The 20,176-nt window shown below is 49.9% G+C and overlaps 1 protein-coding gene across 2 annotated transcripts in view; it reads left to right on the top strand.

The window, feature by feature from the left end:
• Positions 1 to 7,761: 7,761 nt before the first annotated feature.
• LOC134505469 (hexosaminidase D-like) overlaps positions 7,762 to 20,176 on the top strand; it is a 36,790-nt gene continuing 24,375 nt past the window's right edge. Inside the window, exons 1-3 of one of the 2 annotated variants that reach the window (XM_063315183.1) lie at positions 7,762 to 7,783; positions 16,306 to 16,402; positions 17,133 to 17,379. In XM_063315183.1, the coding sequence (XP_063171253.1) occupies positions 16,308 to 16,402; positions 17,133 to 17,379 (342 nt within the window). In that variant the 5' untranslated portion in view covers positions 7,762 to 7,783; positions 16,306 to 16,307. Of the gene's footprint in view, positions 7,784 to 8,983; positions 9,066 to 16,305; positions 16,403 to 17,132; positions 17,380 to 20,176 lie in introns of those variants that run through there. The other variant, XM_063315181.1, reaches the window with a different exon arrangement.

Below are 20,176 nucleotides of genomic sequence, written 5' to 3'. Positions count from 1 at the left end.
GTGGCCAAGGATCACACGGTGTTTGTTTGCAGCTCCTATGCAGCTTGGGATTCACCATGACCTCAAGATCCTTTCTACATGCAGTGCTTTCCAGTACAGTCACCTCATACCCCTGATTTTTCCTACACAAATGGAGGCCTGCACATTTGTCCTTGTCAAACTCCATCTTACTAGCTACTGTCCATTATTCTAATTTCCCTGGATTCTCCTGAATCTTGTTACGGACCTCTAAGATGTTTGCTCTCCTCCGCTTCCTAATCAGAGCCACTCAGTGCTTCCCTCCAGCTTCACACAGAGCCATTGACCTACAACCAGCTCTGAACTACAAGGAGGGAGAGCTTCAAAATGGCCCTCTTTGCAACCTCCCCACTGCAGCCTCCATTCTGACCACATTAGTCATATACTAAATCTCAAGCAAAATCAGGTTATTCCTTCAAATGTTGTGTGAATGCAATTCCTGTCCAAATCACTCACCAGGGGCACCTCTGTCTTGTCTGGATTCAGTTTCATGGATTATCCCTCATCCAGCCGATCACCAACTGTTTCCTGCAGATGTTGCAAAGAAATAGATCCGGTGCCACACGCATCCTAAGAGCCCTCAGCTCTATAAATCTCAGGATGGTCTCCTCCAATGGTTTCATGGAGGTGCTGAAAAGCTATGGAGACTGAATGGGCATCATATACGGTCATAGTCCCTGTAGAAGGAGGAACTGTCTCCAAGCAACCCATGAGATCGGAATGGAACTGATGCAAAGCCTGTCTCCTGTCTCCAAATGTGGAAGGAAACCAACTTCATTGCTATCAAAAGAAGCAGAGAGGCCAAGAAGAGTCAGCGAGTCATGCTTCCTCTGGTGATCCACAAGGATCATCCATCAGGCAATCCCTGCCCTGTAGCTGCCTTGAAATCAGTCTGGATAACCTGCTTCCACCAGGCCTGCCTATAGTTGAGAAGCCAACGCTGATAAATTACAAGATATTTACTACAATATTAGCTGAACATACGAGGAAGTGTATTTCTGAAATCATACATACAGATCAAACAGGAAGATGAAAGACAACAGCAGGTTCATAATAAATGCATTAACAACAAAAAGAAGGCAGTGGTAGTATTTTTAGATGCTGAAAAAGCCTTTGACAATTTGGAATGAACTTTCTTATTAGAGGTCGTATGTAGGCCTGTCTGTCCTACATAGTGGCTGTTACGGTCTTTGCACTTTATGTTGCAGATGACTCGTTTTTTTCTTCTTGGGCTATTGGGTCTTTTGGGTTACTTAGTATGTTTTGAAGAGTTTTAGTTGCTTTATGTGGTATGGTGATGCCATGTGGTTGTAACAGTCTGTTGGTGGTTTCTGAGATGTTTCTGATGTACGGCAGCGTTATCCTTTTCATAATTTCCGTTGGTTGGGTTTGATCCGGTATGTAGATGACACTTTTGTCATAATACAAAAGAAACAACTGGAAGAAACCCACAAAACCATCAATAACATCTTTAATGGAATAAAATTCACAAGGGAGGAAGAAAACAAGTCACTACCATTCCTGGACATCCTCATCAGTAGAGGAAATGATGGCAAGTTAGAAACACAAGTCTACAGGAAAGCTACCCACACCAACCAAGTGTTCCACTACCAAAGTAACAACCCAACCTCCCACAAGAGGAGCTGTCTAAGAACATTATTCAGATGAGCACTTACACACTGCAGCAACCCAGAACACCAGAAAAAAAGAAAAAGAACATCTGCACACCATCTTCCCTTGCCAGCAATCAACACCCAGATTGTCATGTTCACTGTTTCAATGTGCACTGTACATCGTAACGTTTCACGTGCCATGGTGCTGACACGCGTTGCTGTTGGGAGGGAGCTGCTGGGGGACCTTGTGCCAAGCTCTGTATCTATGTTCATTTCAATGGAATGTGTTTGGGTTATGTGCTCTGCTCAAGGACTTTTCCCGCAGACCCTCAGAAGCCGTTAGGAGCACCTGGGATTGTGAGCCTGGGAAGATTCTACAGGGGGAGGGATCTCGTTTGTACTGAGGGGTTTTTAGTTTGCTTTTGGCGCGCTTTTTCCATTCTCAGCTTTCTTTGTGAACCTGTATGTTGTTTATTCGTTTAGTTGCTTCCGACTCTTCGTGACTTCATGGACCAGCCCACGCCAGAGCTTCCTGTCGGTCGTCAACACCCCCAGCTCCCTCAGGGACGATTCCGTCACCTCTAGAATATCATCCATCCACCTTGCCCTTGGTCGGCCCCTCTTCCTTTTGCCTTCCACTCTCCCCAGCATCAGCATCCTCTCCAGGGTGTCCTGTCTTCTCATTATGTGGCCAAAGTATTTCAGTTTGGCCTTTAATATCATTCCCTCAAGTGAGCAGTCTGGCTTTATTTCCTGGAGGATGGACTGGTTGGATCTTCTTGCAGTCCAAGGCACTCTCAGAATTTTCCTCCAACACCACAGTTCAAAAGCATCTATCTTCCTTCGCTCAGCCTTCCTTATGGTCCAGCTCTCGCAGCCATATGTTACTACGGGGAACACCATTGCTTTAACTATGCGGACCTTTGTTGTCAGTGTGATGTCTCTGCTCTTAACTATTTTATCGAGATTTTTCATTGCTCTTCTTCCAAGGATTAAGCGTCTTCTGATTTCCTGACTGCAGTCAGCATCTGCAGTAATCTTTGCACCTAGGAATACAAAGTCTTTCACTGCTTCTACATTTTCTCCCTCTATTTGCCAGTTATCAATCAAGCTGGTTGCCATAATCTTGGTTTTTTTGAGGTTTAGCTGCAAACCAGCTTTTGCACTTTCTTCTTTCACCTTCATCATAAGGCTCCTCAGTTCCTCTTCGCTTTCAGCCATCAAAGTGGTATCATCTGCATATCTGAGATTGTTAATGTTTCTTCCAGAGATTTTAACTCCAGCCTTGGATTCCTCAAGGCCAGCTTGTCGCATGATGTGTTCTGCGTACAAGTTGAATAGGTAGGGTGAGAGGATACAGCCCTGCCGTACTCCTTTCCCAATCTTAAACCAGTCTGTTGTTCCGTGGTCTGTTCTTACTGTTGCTACTTGGTCGTTATACAGATTCTTCAGGAGGCAGACAAGATGACTTGGTATCCCCATACCACTAAGAACTTGCCACAATTTGTTATGGTCCACACAGTCAAAGGCTTTAGAATAGTCAATAAAACAGAAATAGATGTTTTTCTGAAACTCCCTGGCTTTTTCCATTATCCAGCGGATGTTGGCAATTTGGTCTCTAGTTCCTCTGCCTTTTCTAAACCCAGCTTGTACATCTGGCAATTCTCGCTCCATGAACTGCTGAAGTCTACCTTGCAGGATCTTGAGCATTACCTTACTGGCATGTGAAATGAGTGCCACTGTTCGATAGTTTGAACATTCTTTAGTGTTTCTCTTTTTTGGTATGGGGATATAAGTTGATTTTTTCCAGTCTGATGGCCATTCTTGTGTTTTCCAAATTTGCTGGCATATAGCATGCATTACCTTGACAGCATCATCTTGCAAGATTTTGAACAGTTCAGCTGGGATGCCGTCGTCTCCTGTTGCCTTGTTATTAGCAATGCTTCTTAAGGCCCATTCAACCTCACTCTTCAGGATGTCTGGCTCTAGCTCACTGACCACACCATCAAAGCTATCCCCGATATTGCTATCCTTCCTATACAGGTCTTCTGTATATTCTTGCCACCTTTTCTTGATCTCTTTTTCTTCTGTTAGGTCCTTGCCATCTTTGTTTTTGATCATACCCATTTTTGCCTGGAATTTACCTCCGATGTTTCTAATTTTCTGGAAGAGGTCTCTTGTCCTTCCTATTCTATTGTCTTCTTCCACTTCCGCGCATTGCTTGTTTAAAAATAATTCCTTATCTCTTCTGGCTAACCTCTGGAATTTTGCATTTAATTGGGCATATCTCCCCCTATCACTGTTGCCTTTTGCTTTCCTTCTTTCTTGGGCTACTTCTAGTGTCTCAGCAGACAGCCATTTTGCCTTCTTGGTTTTCTCTTTCTTTGGGATGTATTTTGTTGCTGCCTCCTGAACAATGTTGCCAACTTCTGTCCAGAGTTCTTCCGGGACCCTATCTACTAAGTCCAGTCCCTTAAATCTATTCTTCACCTCCACTGCATATTCCTTAGGAATATTAGTGAGCTCATATCTAGCTGATCTGTGGGTCTTCCCTAATCTCTTTAGTCTGATCCTAAATTGTGCAATAAGAAGTTCGTGATCTGAACTACAGTCAGCTCCAGGCCTTGTTTTTACCGACTGTACAGATGTCCGCCACCTTTGGCTGCAAAGGATGTAATCAATCTGATTTCGGTGTTGTCCATCTGGTGAAGTCCATGTATAAAGCCGTCTCTTAGGTTGCTGGAAGAGAGTGTTTGTTATGCAGAGTGAATTGTCTTGGCAAAATTCTATCAGCCTATGTCCTGCTTCATTTTGTTCTCCCAGGCCACACTTACCTGTAATTCCAGGTGTCATTTGACTGCCCACCTTAGCATTCCAGTCTCCTGTGATGAAAATAACATCTCTTTGAGGCGTGTTGTCCAGAAGGTGCTGCAGATCCTCATAGAACTGCTCTACTTCAGCTTCTTCAGCATCTGTGGTTGGGGCGTATATTTGGATCACTGTGATGTTAGATGGCTTGCCCTGAATTCGAATTGAGATCATTCTATCATTTTTTGGATTGTATCCAAGCACTGCTTTAGCCACTTTACTATTAATTATGGGGGCTACTCCATTTCTTCTGTGGTCCTCTTGTCCACAGTAGTAGATCTGATGGTCATTTGATGTGAAGTGGCCCATTCCAGTCCATTTCAGTTCACTGACGCCCAGAATGTCTATCTTTAATCTTGACATCTCCCCAATAACCACATCCAATTTGCCCTGGCTCATAGATCTTACATTCCAGGTTCCAATGGTGTGTTGATCCTTAGAACATCGGATTCGCCGTTCACCACCAGCACCGTCGGCCGCTAGCCGTCCTTTCGGCTTTGAGCTAGCTGCGTCATCACGTCTGGGGCTAGTTGAGCTCATCCTCTGTTCCTCCCCAGTAGCATTTTGACCATCTTCCGACCTGGGGGTCTCACCTTCCGATGGTATACCGACATATCTCTGGTTGTACTGATCCATTTAGTTTTCATGGCAAGAATACTGGGGTGGGTTGCCATTACCTTCCCCAGGGATCGCATTTAGCCTGACCTCTCTGTCATGACCTTCCCGTCTTGGGTGGCCCTTCACGGTTTAGCTCATGGCATCATTGAGGTGCTCAAGCTCCAGCACCACGACAAGGTAACGATCCTTTGCTGAAGGTGAACCTGTATACTATTCTTTAATAAATCAGATATCTTTGTGAATCTGCTTATGAGTCTGATGGTGTTTTAGAGTAGGCATTCATTACACAGATAGGCAAAAATCAGCACTCGGATTAACAACACCTCCACCAACACAAGCAGGGCAAGCCACGGTATATAAACAGAGAGCAAGGCCCACCCCCTCTTCGCACTGAAGATGTTGCCTAGTCTGGCCATGAAACATCTGCAAGGAAACAACCAGGCTCAGAGAGCACCAAGGACTCCACAGCTCAACCCTGAGCTACAAATATTTGCTTCAATTGAATCTGCTGTTTTGAACCTTCGACTTTCTGCTGCTACTTTCCCTGGGAACTGTCTGTTACCACACTCTCACTTGTGTAAAGAGGTTTTGATTAGTCTATTATCTCCTACTTTCACTGGTTAAGTACCTAGGGGGCGCCATAATCAACTGCATGAAACATGGAAGACTTCAAGCAGACTCTCTCAGATTTCCATTGAGACCTTAAACAGATTCTTTTTGATTCTTGTCAAGTTACTATGCAAGATATTTGGGATATTGTTGAAAACATCAGTTCTAAAATGTGTCATCTGGCTGGGGATGTTGTGGAAGAAACTGAAGAGCCTGATGATGATAGAAATGTTTCTACTGACAGCAAGATTGAGGCTTCTGTTGAAATGCCAGATGACGACTGGATTGTCGAGTTGAAGGAATTAAAGGGACAGATCAAATTGCAAACCGTAAGTGAAATTGTTTTTCTGATGAAATGTTACGGGACAGAAGGGGTCATTATCTATGGGAGGTTTTCTGCTGAGAAGTCAGAGTTTTTAAGGGGGCAGTTGGGCTGTTTGATTTCTTTATGAAAAATGCTGTGTGTGTGCTGTGGAGATAAGTAGATGCTCTGGTTTACTCTGAAGTGGGGTAAGGGTTTAAGAAGTTTCATCTGGATTGCTTTTAGGGCTTGTTTATCTTCACTCCTTTTTAATGATTTGGATTAAGATTAATAAGGTATAATAATAAATACTTGGTTTTAGGTTTAATATGATTAAGATTGTTATAATTGTAGTATTATTAATTATAAGAGCAGATAATTCATATGTTTTTTAGTTTGATCTTTATTATAGTGGGCAGAAATGTATAGAATTGTAGGAAGGAAATAATTAAATAAATGTTGTCTTTGCGGGGGGAAGTTGATTAGGAGGTTTATCTATTTCCTTTTCTTTTAATATAAGGGGAGGGAGCAATTGTATCTAGTGATTTTTATAATGTGCTAATGGAATGATTTATAGAAATAATGTGATTTTGGTTTGATATAGAATAAGGGATTGATTATGGAAATTGCTGTATATTCTTGCTGTTAAAAGGCAGAAGTCACCTCTTTACGCAATCTTTAAAAGAACGCTTCTTGTGTTTTCACATCTTTTTAGTTTTTGTATGTTTTTTCTGTTTTGTAGCTTTTATCTTTGCTTTAAATTTAATAAAATTCTTTAAAAAAAGAAATGAATTTTGGGGACATTATCTATCTATCTATCTATCTATCTATCTATCTATCTATCTATCTAATTTGTCCCCGCCCATCTCCTCCCGTTGGGCGACTCTGGGCGGTTTACAACAATCGATTAAAAACAATAACCATAAAATACACAGAATAAAATACAATAATAAATAATATAAATAGAGGTAAAAATAAAGAATCCAGGTGGCGAAAGAATCTAAAACAGTCCAAGTGTGGGAGGAGTGGTCTATAGCAACCATCCCCATGTAGATCTATTCCCCTCTCCACCCCAAGCAAGGCAGCAGAGCCAGGTCTTCAGACTCCGCTGAAAGGCCGGGAGCGATGGGGCCAATCTCACCTCTGGGGCCAAGATGTTCCACAGGGCGGGAGCTACTGCGGAGAAGGCCGGCTTCCTGGACCCTGCCAGATGAAATTCTCTTACCGACAGGGTCCGCAGCACGCCCTCTTTGCATGATTGGGTGGGATGGGTTGATGTAATGGGGAAGAGGCGGTCCCTCAGGTAGCCTGGCCCCAACACCTTGAATTGGACCCGGAAGCAAACTGGCACCCAATGCAGCTCACACAGCAGTGGTGTTACGTGTGCCCTTCTAGGGGCACCAAAAACAGCTCGTGCAGCTGCATTCTGGACCAGTTGGAGCTTCCAGATACTTTTCAAGGGTAGCCCCATGTAGAGCGCATTGCAGTAGTCTATATGAGAGATAACAAGGGTATGAGTGACTGTTCGAAGGGCCTCCTGGTCCAGGAAGGGGCGTAACTGATGCACATTATTTGACAGGGTTAAAGATTAAGCTTTCTAAAAGCAAACAGAAGCTCAGAATCAATTTGATCAAGGTTAAATTTTTTATGTTGTAGTTTCTGGTAGTTATTTTTTTTTCTTTGATCAGGACTATACAAGGCTTTAAGGATTCCTTTATAAGTGAAGAGAGTTTTCTTTTATTTCTTAGAGAAAGGGGTAAGTTGGATTATAAAATGGATTTTTTAAAATTAAGGTTAAAATGTATATGTTATCTCTGGTAGCTTTCAATTGACCTTTGCTAATTAGGATTAAATGATTTCTTATATTTTGATTATTAAGAAAGGATGTGATATGGGAAGATTGTTTCCTGTTTTTACCAGAGAAGGTATTAACTTACTGAAATTGTTTATACTAGTTTGGAGAGGGGGGTCATCTCTTATGCATCTTCTTTTTTCTTTTTTTTCCTTTTCCTCTGTTTCTTTTGTATTTTTTTTTCTTTTTATACTTTCTTAGTTTATATTAGTTTATCTTTGCATGTATAAACTTAAATAATTTTTAAAAAACTATCAGTTTATCAAAATACTTGTAGACAGTGGCAAGAACTAAATTGTTCCAACATTAGAAGTGAATCCTTGCCCACAATACAAGAGGGGAGACCAAAACAGTGGGAGGGAAGGAGAAAATGTGCTGTTTAAGGTATTTCCTTACACTGTGTTTGTATTCTATTTCTTACATTGCTTAAAGCATTTCTCCTTTTAGCATCTATATTTTTATAATACTGTACACATATAATAAAATGCACCCCCCCCCCAAAAAAGGGCCTTGCCAAGGAACCGGGCTTATTGGGAGGAAGATCCAGAGGACAGGAGTGGGATGCAGCTGCCCCACATCCACATCCTGGATCTCTCGAACTGAACTTGATCCAGTTGATCCCAGCCAGGCAAGGGGGCTGCTGGACCCCCGTAGTCGACTCTGCTTGAAAGGTGGGGCTTTATCCACGACAGGCTCGCCGAGGTGTGGCACCGCGGGGGGCGCCCGGGACGGGGGTATGGCCAGCCCCCCAGCCGGAGAAGCCCCGCGAGCCGCGGACAAGGGGAGGCGGTCGGTGCTTCTGCAGCCTCCGGGCGGGCTCTCCGCTGCGCCCGAGCCGGGCCTCGCTGCCTCCCCGGATCGAGCAGGGGCCATCGCCCGGCGGCGCCAGCCCCCCGCCCGTCGGGCCCTCGGGAACCGGCTGCCCGGGACACGCCTTCGGCCGCGCGGGGCGCTGGGGAGGCAGGCCCTGGCCCGGCCCCGGAGGGGAGAACGGAGCCGACCCCGCCGCGGGCTCGCGCTCTCCCTGCCGCCTTCGGGGCGCGGCGCGGCGGGGCGGGGGCTGCTGCTCTGGCTCGCTGCTCCGCCCCCGAGCCGGCTCCCTGCTGCAGCGCCGCCCGAGCCCGGAGCCGAGCAGCGCCGCCGCCGCCGCCGCTGCCGCATCTGCGGCCTGCACCTGCCGGCCCAGGTAGGGGCCGCCGGGGCGTCGCAGGGGCCGCCGGGCGGGCGCCGGGCGGCGGGGCGGGCTGCGGCCCGCGCGCTCCCGAGGGCGGCTGGCGGGGCGGCGCACCGGAGGGCCAGCGGGAGGCGCGCCCTGCCGCGAGAGCGGCAGAAGCGCCGGAAACCCTCGGCGGGGGAGGGGGCGGCAGTCCCCGTCTTGGCGATGGCCGCGAGCGCGGGGGGGGGCGGCGGGGACGAGGGTCGCCGTTCCGCGCGCAACGGCCACGCGCCTCGCTCGGCGCCCCGGCGCGGAGCGGCACGCGGGCGAGGGCTGGGCGGCCCCTCCTCATCCGCCGCGGGCCTCTCCCGGGCCTGCCCTGGCACGGCGGCCGTCTGGCGGCGCCCTCGGAGCCCCCGGGCGCCCTGCTGGCGGCGAGGCTCTTCCTGGCGCCGCTCCCAGGCTGGGCTGCAGGTGAGCCGGGCGGGGCGCGGAGCCCCGAGCCGGCCCTGGGGTGAGGCGCCGCCCGCGGGCCGTCTCCGCACCTTGGGGGACGGAGCCCGGCTGCTGGGCGAAAGCCGGCCGGCCCTGGGCGCGGAAGGGGTTCCGTCGTCCCTCCGGGCGCGCTCGGGTGGTGCCGGTTCCAGAGCGCGTGGGCGTGTCCCGCGGGGGTGGCAGCCGTCCCGCACCGGCCGGCTGGGGTCTCTGCGAGCCGCCCTCTCGGCGCGGCCCGGGGGCGCCAGGTTGGGAAGCGGCGGAGGGCCTGCGCGTGCTCGCCCGGACCCGGCGGGTCGCTGGCGCTGCTCGGGGAGCGGGGAGGGAGGGCCGGGTGCGCTGGGAGGACCTTCCCCTCCGGGGCCACCTGCAGCCCTCACCTGGCGCTTTGCTGGCCGGATTTCTTTCTTTCTGTGTAGCGATTCAAATTCGTTAGCGCGCCCGACTTCGGGGGTTGGGCTTCGCCAGCGACTCCCCCGCCCCCCCCCGCGCCCTTGTGTCTTGGGATCCTAATAGCGCCGCCGCCCCCCCCCCCCGCCTCCGCCTCCAAGCCGGGAAGAAGGGCCTTGGCCTCTGGCTGCACAGCTGGGGTCTCCCGTTTGCTAAACCGGTTGACCAGAGAGCTGCTCTCTTCACCAGATGGACCACCAGCTCCCAAGCCCAGGGATCGCCAGTTCGGGTGGTGTGGGAACCTGGTCAGCACGCTTGCGGTATGGGTCAGCCAGGGAGGGCCCCCTGGACCTGGGTCTGTGGATGTCAGGAAGACTTGTTTTCTTCCCCAAAATGCATTTCTGCCTCTTTTCGTCAACGTGAAGCAGAAATGCTACCGGGAGGAAACTGCATGTTTGTCTTCTCTGTGGCAGGCTGAACCTTGCACCACACTGGTGGACCAAATGGTTACTGAATCTGTCCTCAGCTGGCTTCTGGCCTCTTGTTCCTGAATGTTTGCTGATGCATGGAGGGGGTGGGGAGCCGGCTGTTTAGGCGGCAATTCTGGGCCCAAAGGATTGTCCCCGGGCAGATATGCACAAGGTGGCACCATTAATCATCTGGTTGAGGTGATTTCTGGTGGATTTGGGGCTGACTCAACAAATAGTTTGCATTATGTGTGATTTACTTGCAGAGTGGGGCAGTGCTTTTTAGGCTCTGTGGCTAAACGCTAAACACAGTAAACTCTAAACCTCGGTTAACAAAACCTGTTTAAATAACATGTTCTCCCCAAAGAAAGAAACCATGTCACGCCTGGTTCACACATCAGGGTGAAAGAAGTACGTAGTAGGTTGCACAGCAGGTCGAACCACAGCTCTGCCCAGCCCCATTGCAACCTCGTCTGGGTGTGTCGTACGAACCCAGCCAGAGGTAGAGCCTTTGCCGTCACAGACTGGTGCTCATACCTGCATGCGTTGTGCAAAGCCATCGTGTAGTTTGTTTGCCCTGGGCTTAGGATGTTAGCCCACTCAACCACAGTGGTGTGTGAGGAGTGGTCTGTTTTGGGAGTCCAGCCAGTTGATTAACTGGCTGGGTGTGATGTGAATGTTCACCTCTGGGTACACGCAGAACCTGCATGGGCTGGTCAGGGATTCCCCTTTGTGTGCTTAACTTCCTGGAGGACCCCCTCTTCTTCCCCATCACTGCAGACGGCCAAATGGGGGCAAAGCCCAGAAGCTTGGGGGCGAGCCGTTGGTCCTGCAGTGTGGTGAGGTGGGGCAGCCCCAAAGGGGGTCTTTCTGGGGTGGTTCCTCTCCTGGGCACTCAGCTGGAGGAGGAGGTCCGGATACCTGCAGGTGCTGCAGGGGTGCCTTTCCCGGGCAGCAACCCAGCTCCGCCGCGCACTTCAGAGCCTCCGTTTGAGCAGAGGGCTGGAGCAGCGGAGAGAGTCCAGCTGCCTGTGGCTTCCCCGAGTCCAGCCAGCTGCCCTTGGACAGGTTTCCTGCACAGAGAGCTGACGGGGAGGGTGGGAAGCTGCCCCTTCCCTCTGAGCCCTCGGCCACACTTGCACAACCTGGGGTGGCCCTGCAGTCTCTGCCAAAGCGATAAAGAGGGAACATTAAAGTGCAACTCCACTTATATGAAAACCTAGCCCTTTGCCTGGGCCATGTGCCATCCTGAATTTGAAACTGCAGGGAAAGTACATTCAGTGAAATATTGGAAGGAATTTCCTGGTGGAGGCAGCTCTCGACCTGTGGGGTGATCGGCTGCCTCGTGTGGCATATTCCCCTTCAGTGCTGGGGGTCCTCAGCCGAGGTGGTCTGTCCAAAGTGCACCAAGAAGGGGGTTGGCTCAGTGACCTCTGAGGTCCCTTCCAACTCTGTGCAAGTTGCTCCAAGCTGCTTTCCTGGTGCTGCTTAATAGTTTCCTCTGTGGTTAGGCTCTCATCATCTGTTGTGATGGCGATTGCTTTTCCTTCTCTGTGGGTTGTGGCAAAACAAGAAATGCCTCTTTTCTTGGTAATTCAGGATTAGAGAGCCAGTTTGGTCTAGTGGCGAAGGTGCTAGGCTAGAAACCAGGAGGCTGTGAGTTCTAGTTCCGCCTGAGGCACAAAAGCTGGCTGGGTGACCCTGGGCCAGTCCTCCTCTCCCAGCCCAACTCACCTCACAGGGTGGTTGTTGTGGGGAAAATAGGAGGAGGAAGGAGCATTAACTATGTTCACCGCCTTGAGATATTTATAAAAATAATAAATAAGCATAAATAAGCACAAGCATGTAAACCATGGCTTAGCAAATTGGGCAAACTAGACCATTATATTTTGTTTAGAAGCCATAATGTAGCAATACTGTATATAATGGATTGTATATAGAGAACTATGACATCTGGGATGCACAAATCAATCAATCAGTCACTTCAGTCATAGACCAGCAGGGATGCACAAATCCAGATTGACAGCTAGTTAACAGCCAGGAAATGGAGAGCCAGTTTGGTCTAGTGGTTAAGGCTCCAGGCTAGAAACCAGGAGACCGAGAGTTCTAGTCCCGCCTTAGGCATGAAAGCCGGCTGGGTGACCTTGGGCCAGTCCCTCTCTCTCAGCCCAACCCACCTCACAGGGTTGTTGTTGGGGGGAAAAGAGGAGGAGGAAGGAGTATTAGGTATGTTTGCCGCCTTGAGTTATTTATAAAGATAATAAGGGCGGGTTAGAAAATCTTAAGAAATAAAGATAAATACATAATCAAGCCAAAACCTGGTAACTTTGCCTGGCCAGGGACATGGCATGCAAGAGACCGGCTCTCTTGAGCCAATCTGTGAGCAAGCAGAAACATTATTTTCATTTCACCAAGGATGGCATTGGCCCAAGTACATACTGGGTTTAAATGTTAACAGACAAATGAGAACCAAACAGCAAAATTACCACACTTAACCAAGGGAATGACAAACTCTTGGTTGACCACAGGAATAAAGTGCCCTTAGATTAGACATCCCTGGTATCCTCCTAAATCTTCACTCTTAGGTTTATGGTGGTTTGACAGCTCAGTCACAGTCTTTTTCTGCTGGTTCAACTTTTCTGTCCTCAGATTACTACTAGAGAGCCAACACAGTTCTTTATGTACCTGAAATTGCACTTCCTCATCCACAGATATATACAGAGATATATACACATACACATACATATACAGCCTCGTGTGGCGCACAGCGGGAGGCGGCAGGATTGTAACCGAAACTCTTCCCACAACCCGAGTTCGATCCTGGCGGAAGCTGGATTCTCTCTCGGGTGGTCGGCTCAGGTCGACTCAGCCTTCCATCCTTCTGAGGTTGTCGGTAAAATGAGGACCTGGCTTGCTGGGGAAGGCGACGACTGGGGAAAGCAACGGCAAACCACCCTGCTCTATAGTCTGCCAAGAAAACGCGAAAACAGCATTCCCCCAAAGGGCAGACGTGACTCGGCGCTTGCACAGGGGACCTTCCGCCTTTCACATCCACAGAAAGCAAGTGGAGGGCACTGCCTCCTTGCATTCAGCTGGTTGGCAACAAAGGATGTTTCCTTAGCAAAAATGATGCCCAGCAGAGTCTGGGAACTGATGGAAGTCATACTGGCCAGCCGCTGTCTCTGCCGGCATGTCTGCGATGGCTCCATCTGACCAAAGTTGCAGTCAACAGCACAACAATACTTGTGTACCATCTAAAACTAGGAAGAAAGGGAGACCGTGTGATGCGCTTCAGCCTCTCCCTACTCACTGTGTAAAATCACTCTTGGATTCCTCCAGATTTTGTTTCAGCTGAAGCCCGGAACAATCCAAATGTTCTGAGATTTTCTTCTGCCAAACCATAGTCAACCTGAAATGATTTGGCAGAAGTTCCAGAATGTGATTTTTGTCTGGGGGTTGAAAGGAAACATATTTTCTGTCTGGTGTGCATGGCTGCACAGTCCTGCTCTGTTCCTGCGTCACTGAGACATCCTGTCCCTGGCTGTTCTGGTCTTTGAAGTGTTAACTAGTGATTTAAATTGGATCTGGGAACCAGGTGGAAGCCAAGGCAACTGAGGTAGGATCTGCAAGAAATGCTCCCATCGGTTACCTTTTGTAGCTTGCGCAGCTCCAGGTGAAGACCGTTGCAGGTGAAGGGGAACAGACAGACCGCCCCTCTCTTTAGATGAAGCGTGGTTGCCTGGCCAAATACCACGTGCTTCTCTTAGGCTGCCCTCTGGGCCTCAAGATGTAATGCTGGGCCACCTAACCCTGACTTCAGAAACTGCCCCCCTCCTTTGATTTTCCCCAAGGGAGAATGTTCGCTGAAAAGTTGCACCTCTTTGCCTAGGCCAGTGTTTCTCAACCTTGGGAACTTGAAGATGTGTGGACTTCAACTCCCAGAATTCCCCAGCCAGCAAGGGAGGCCAGGGGGGCGTTTTGGGGCTGCCCCATAAGCCAGTGCTCCAGCTCAGCAGGTGTTGCCAGCCCAGGTGCTGCGTTTGAGGAATGGCTTTTGCGTTCCATTGGCGCTGCCCATTGTGCGTGTCGCCAGCTCGGTCAGATTGGGGGGGGAAGTTGTTCAGCTGCCAGGCCTTTTTCCACCTGCTACCCATTTTTTTCTGATTTAATCTTAATTTTATATCCTAGCACTGAGTGACACATTCTGCCAAGCTTGGATCAATTGTCCTCTCCTTCTTTGGCCTCTTTAAATTCTACCCCAGCTTGGGGATATTGGGGGGCTTGTGGGAAATCCTTGCCCTGGCTCTCCTAGCAGTCCTGCTCAGGGTCCTGGCTCTGCTGCCACCTCTTCCTTGCCAGCCAGCAGCTGCTCCGCAGACCCTGTGCTTCGTAGCCACAGCCCCCCCCCCCACGTTCCCCTCTCAGCTGGCAGCGCCTGCCTGGCTCTTAGTTGCTGCCAGGGTGCCTGCCCATCTCCGGCCATTTGTTAGAGGTCCCTGGGGTTGCAGCCTCGGGCTCTCTTGGGCTGCGGGCCCCCATTGTGGAATGGCCTCACCTTTCCACAGACGTGGTTCTCGCTAACATTGGTCATCTCAGTTCCAAGTGTGGAGGAAAAGGGTTTTTATGCTGCTTCCTCCTCCAGAAGGATTTGCCAAACCTCTCATCACAGCCTGGATTCAAAGGCAACAAGGTCGCCACTGGTGGCAAAGTTCAGAGGCCAAGCAGCGATGGGCACCCAGGTCGAGAACACTTCACAGCCGGAGTTGGAGATGGGGGGCACTAGGAGGCAGCTGGGCGCTGTTCCAGCACAGGACGTCACCCAGGCAGAACTTGGACAGGGCGGGTGCAGTGGGCAGTGATCATCCCTGCGCCTGGTGCCCAGCTACTCCCGGACAGAGTGGCCTCTGCAAGGCGCATCTCAGTATTCTGCGCTTTCCTGCGCCAGTTGCCCAGAGGCCACTGCATCCTGTGGGCCCCAAGGTCCAAATTGCGCGGGGCAGCGAGCTCCTATTTTCACCACCGCTCTCGTTGCCGGTTTGGGCGCTAGGATTTGGTGGCTGGGTTTGCTTTGTGCTCAGCTGCTGTTTTTTGGTTCTAGGTGGATCTGTTGTACTGTTTGATTGCAGAGGCCTGTTGGCTTGGTAACGGCTAGAAACGTAGTAAGGGGAAGGGCAGGTGGAGGCTGGAACTGCTCTGTGCACGTAAAGCAATAAAAAACCGAAGCCTGATTCCTCCTTTGCAATCCAAATCGTGTTTTGTGGGGTGTGGTCCTGGTCTGTGTCTTGAGCCAGGGCTCCCATCCCGCGGATTAAGCTTGTTTGTGCTCTGAAGTCGGAGCAACAGTCTTAAGCCACCCCGCGAGGGACGGGTTGGGCCGGAAGGGCTTAAAGTTCTAAGCAGTGCTTTATGAAAAATAATTCACGCAACCTAATCGAATTACTGTCTTACTAGTCTACCTGTTTAAAATAGCAACAGTTACTTAAATCCTTCAGGGAAACGCTCTTATTACCTACATTTCCATAAAAATAGCAGCGTGTAATATTTTGCAGCACCTTTTCTGCCAAAGCTCATGCAATGCTAAATGTGCTGTCTTTTAGGTGCCCCATAACGTGTCTGCAGTTCTGAGCGGGGACTGTGGCAGCTCCCCCACGGTCCCCAGGTCTCCGGTAGGGATCAGATCCAGTAGGTCACCCGTCAGGTGGCCCCTGTTGGTATGCTGCCTTTTGTTGACTTATACCAGCCAACTCCAAGTCCAGCTACAAGTGCCGTAATCCACTGCCCATATGGGAGTTGTAGCTCAATTTATCTAAAGAGTGCCTAGTGGAAAGGCTGACTTCTGCGCCAGGATTTGTGTCTGACCTTGAGTGGGCCTCCCCACCGAGCCTCTGGGTCTCCCATTGCTCCCTTCTCTTTGGCAGGCATGGCGCTTCACCGCAGCCAGAAGCTGAACCTGCTGCGTCTGGCAGTCCTCCTGACAGTGGCACTGGCTGGCATCAAGTTCTTCTTCCGGGACAGGTTGGTGCTGGGCGTTGGAGGGCACAGGCTTCCCATGCAGCCTGCGTGGTGCTCGGGGTGGGCCAGCTGCTCTGTTTTGCTGCTCTGGCTGGAAATGAGTTTTACCGTCCCTGCCAAACTGTTGCCCTCTGGGCTGCCCAGTGTTTGGGGAGGGCCTCGGGGGGCCGCTGCCCTGCTCAGGAGCTCTCCTGGGCAAGAGACCTGCGGGAGGGCAGTCGCTTCCTCTCCAGGCTGGGTGGACACCTGCGGCCCCAGCAGCCGTTTTCCTTCTTCCAATCCTCTTGTAGGACTTGCTCCATGCTGCTAATTCCTCTGGCTCCCTCCACGCCTCTGACTTGGTGGGTGGGGAAGGAGGGCTGGGTTGTTGCAGAGAAAATGGCAAAGTGTCGGGGGGACCATCTCCCCAAAGCTGGTTTCTGCCATGAGGGTAGGGGTCTAGTTCCCAGCCAGCTTCAAGCTCCCCCTCTCAGGGCACCAGGTTGGGGAAGGGTGTTCTGCCTACCAAGGAGCGAGCCGGATTTTGGACTACCGTTTTCCGCTGCGTCCGCACGTTCCCCTGGCATCTGCCTGCCCGTGTGGCTGTGCGGAAGCAAGGGGGTGTGGAGGCTCTTTCGGGTCTAGCCAGGTCTGTGGCGAGGTTCCTGCTACCGAAATTGGGAGCTCACCCAACCCTTCGTGCTCCGGGCTCTTCTTTCCGGGGCTGAGGCACCTCCCTGTTCCCCATGTGCAGCTTTACGCTGGACCAGCGCAGAGAAGTTAGCGGGGAAAGCCACTTCTGGGGTGGCGCTCATGAGGCCAAGGAGCCGGCCGGCGCCCAGGATGGATCCTCCGTGCACAGGTTGGACCCCAAGTCTGCGGCTGGACCCTCCGGCCCGGAGCTGAGGAAACTCCCCCCCCGGGATTTCAGCACCACGCAGCTGCGGCTGGTGCACCTGGACCTCAAAGGGGCGGCCCCCAAGGTGTCCTACCTGGAGCAGGTGAGCTGCAGTCCTCTTGGCTCCTGGCCCTCCTTTCCGCACTGCTAGGAGCCTCTCGCTCTACAGACACTTGTCTTGTGACACTGCCACTTACGTTTATTTGCGGGTCATTTGCTCACATTTTCCCCAGTTTAGTTTGCTGCGTTCACTACAGACATGTATTTAGAAACACATGCGCCCTCCAATCATCATCATCATCATCATCATCATCATCATCTAGTTTTGCCAGTCATTAAAGGAAAAAAATTCCCACACCTGTCAGGGGTTGATTAAACCAACCAAAGATCTGTGAAACAATTGCAAGTGTTTTGATTTCCAAGAACTCTTTGCTGGAGTGTGCAGGCGTCTCCCCACGTCCATCAGGTTTGCCTGCTTAGGAGATTAGCATCCCGCCCTTCAGGAGCTCAAGGCGGTGTATGTGGTGCGCTCTCCTCCCATTTTATTCCCACGACAGCAACCCTGCAAAGTAGTCTCAGCTGAGAGTGAGGGGCTGGCCCCGCATCCCCCAGGGAGCTTCTGTGGCTGAGGGGGGGCTAGAACTTGGCCACCCCTTCCAACACGACTCCACAGACCTGTGTTGAGGTACATTGTGAGGTATAGAGATGGTGTAGGGTTGCAGTGGGCGTTGCTGCAAAAATATCTCTTTACTTCCTTTGTGAGCGTCCTGGACCCTTTGGTAGGTGGAAGTATAAGAGAAACCAAGTTCAGTTGTGACAGCATGGAACAAACTGGTCTATTAAGTTAGTAGCTTCACAGATCAAGGCAGTGTTTCTCAACCGTGGCGACTTCAAGATGTGTGGACTTCAATTCCCAGAATTCCCCAGCCAGCAGTGGGGAATTGAGAAACACTGGATCAGAGGAATACTTTAGACATAGTGTATCTTGACCGTGACATTCTCCTTAATAAAACGATAGATGAGGGGCTAAAAGATAATACTGTTAGATGGGTCGACAGTTGAGTGAATGTCCAAAGAGTGCTCATTAACAGCAGAGTGCCGTGATACCCTCCTTCATAAAGTGATAAAATATGAGCTGGATGATCCTACTGAGCGATAGATGGATCCACTGTTGGCTGAATGGCTGCACCCGCCATGCTAGTTAAAGGTTCCACATCAGCTTGGAGGGAAACATTGACTGGAGGGCCACAAAGCTCAGTCTGGGCCTGTGCTGTTCAGTACCTTCATCAAGGACTTGAATGTGGGAATTGGGGGCCCCCGTATAAGGTCTGTGGATGACACAGCTGAGAGAGAGTTAATACTTTAGATCATACTGTTTCTTAAAGTGTGCTCCTAGGACCCCTGGGGGTCCCCCAAGACCTCTCAGGACTCCGTGACATCAAATTTACTTGCCAGCCTATGTCGAAAAACAATACAGTGTTAAAATCCCATCAGACATTCATGAGAAGCAAGCAGCGAATGCGTCAATTTTAAATACGGTGTTTGTTGTTATTCGTTTAGTCGCTTCCGACTCTTCGTGACTTCATGGACCAGCCCACGCCAGAGCTTCCTGTCGGTCGTCAACACCCCCAGCTCCCCCAGGGACGAGTCCGTCACCTCTAGAATATCATCCATCCATCTTGCCCTTGGTCGGCCCCTCTTCCTTTTGCCTTCCACTCTCCCTAGCATCAGCATCTTCTCCAGGCTGTCTTGTCTTCTCATTATGTGGCCAAAGTATTTCAGTTTTGCCTTTAATATCATTCCCTCAAGTGAGCAGTCTGGCTTTATTTCCTGGAGGATGGACTGGTTGGATCTTCTTGCAGTCCAAGGCACTCTCAGAATTTTCCTCCAGCACCACAGTTCAAAAGCATCGATCTTCCTTCGCTCAGCCTTCCTTATGGTCCAGCTCTCGCAGCCGTATGTTACTACAGGGAACACCATTGTTTTAACTATGCGGGCCTTTGTTGTCAGTGTGATGTCTCTGCTCTTAACTATTTTATCGAGATTTGTCATTGCTCTTCTCCCAAGGATTAAGCGTCTTCTGATTTCCTGACTGCAGTCAGCATCTGCAGTAATCTTTGCACCTAGGAATACAAAGTCTTTCACTGCTTCTACATTTTCTCCCTCTATTTGCCAGTTATCAATCAAGCTGGTTGCCATAATCTTGGTTTTTTTGAGGTTTAGCTGCAAACCAGCTTTTGCACTTTCTTCTTTCACCTTCATCATAAGGCTCCTCAGTTCCTCTTCACTTTCAGCCATCAAAGTGGTATCATCTGCATATCTGAGATTGTTAATGTTTCTTCCAGAGATTTTAACTCCAGCCTTGGATTCCTCAAGCCCAGCTTGTCGCATGATGTGTTCTGCATACAAGTTGAATAGGTAGGGTGAGAGTATACAGCCCTGCCGTACTCCTTTCCCAATCTTAAACCAGTCCGTTGTTCCGTGGTCTGTTCTTACTGTTGCTACTTGGTCGTTATACAGATTCTTCAGGAGGCATACAAGATGACTTGGTATCCCCATACCACTAAGAACTTGCCACAATTTGTTATGGTCCACACAGTCAAAGGCTTTAGAATAGTCAATAAAACAGAAATAGATGTTTTTCTGAAACTCCCTGGCTTTTTCCATTATCCAGCGGATATTGGCAATTTGGTCTCTAGTTCCTCTGCCTTTTCTAAACCCAGCTTGTACATCTGGCAATTCTCGCTCCATGAACTGCTGAAGTCTACCTTGCAGGATCTTGAGCATTACCTTACTGGCATGTGAAATGAGTGCCACTGTTCGATAGTTTGAACATTCTTTAGTGTTTCCCTTTTTTGGTATGGGGATATAAGTTGATTTTTTCCAATCTGATGGCCATT

Source organism: Candoia aspera, chromosome 14, assembly GCF_035149785.1.
Source record: "Candoia aspera isolate rCanAsp1 chromosome 14, rCanAsp1.hap2, whole genome shotgun sequence".
Taxonomy (NCBI): Eukaryota; Metazoa; Chordata; class Lepidosauria; order Squamata; family Boidae; genus Candoia; species Candoia aspera.
Note: the sequence above shows the minus strand (reverse complement) of the source record. Positions and strands in the feature narration are given on the sequence as shown.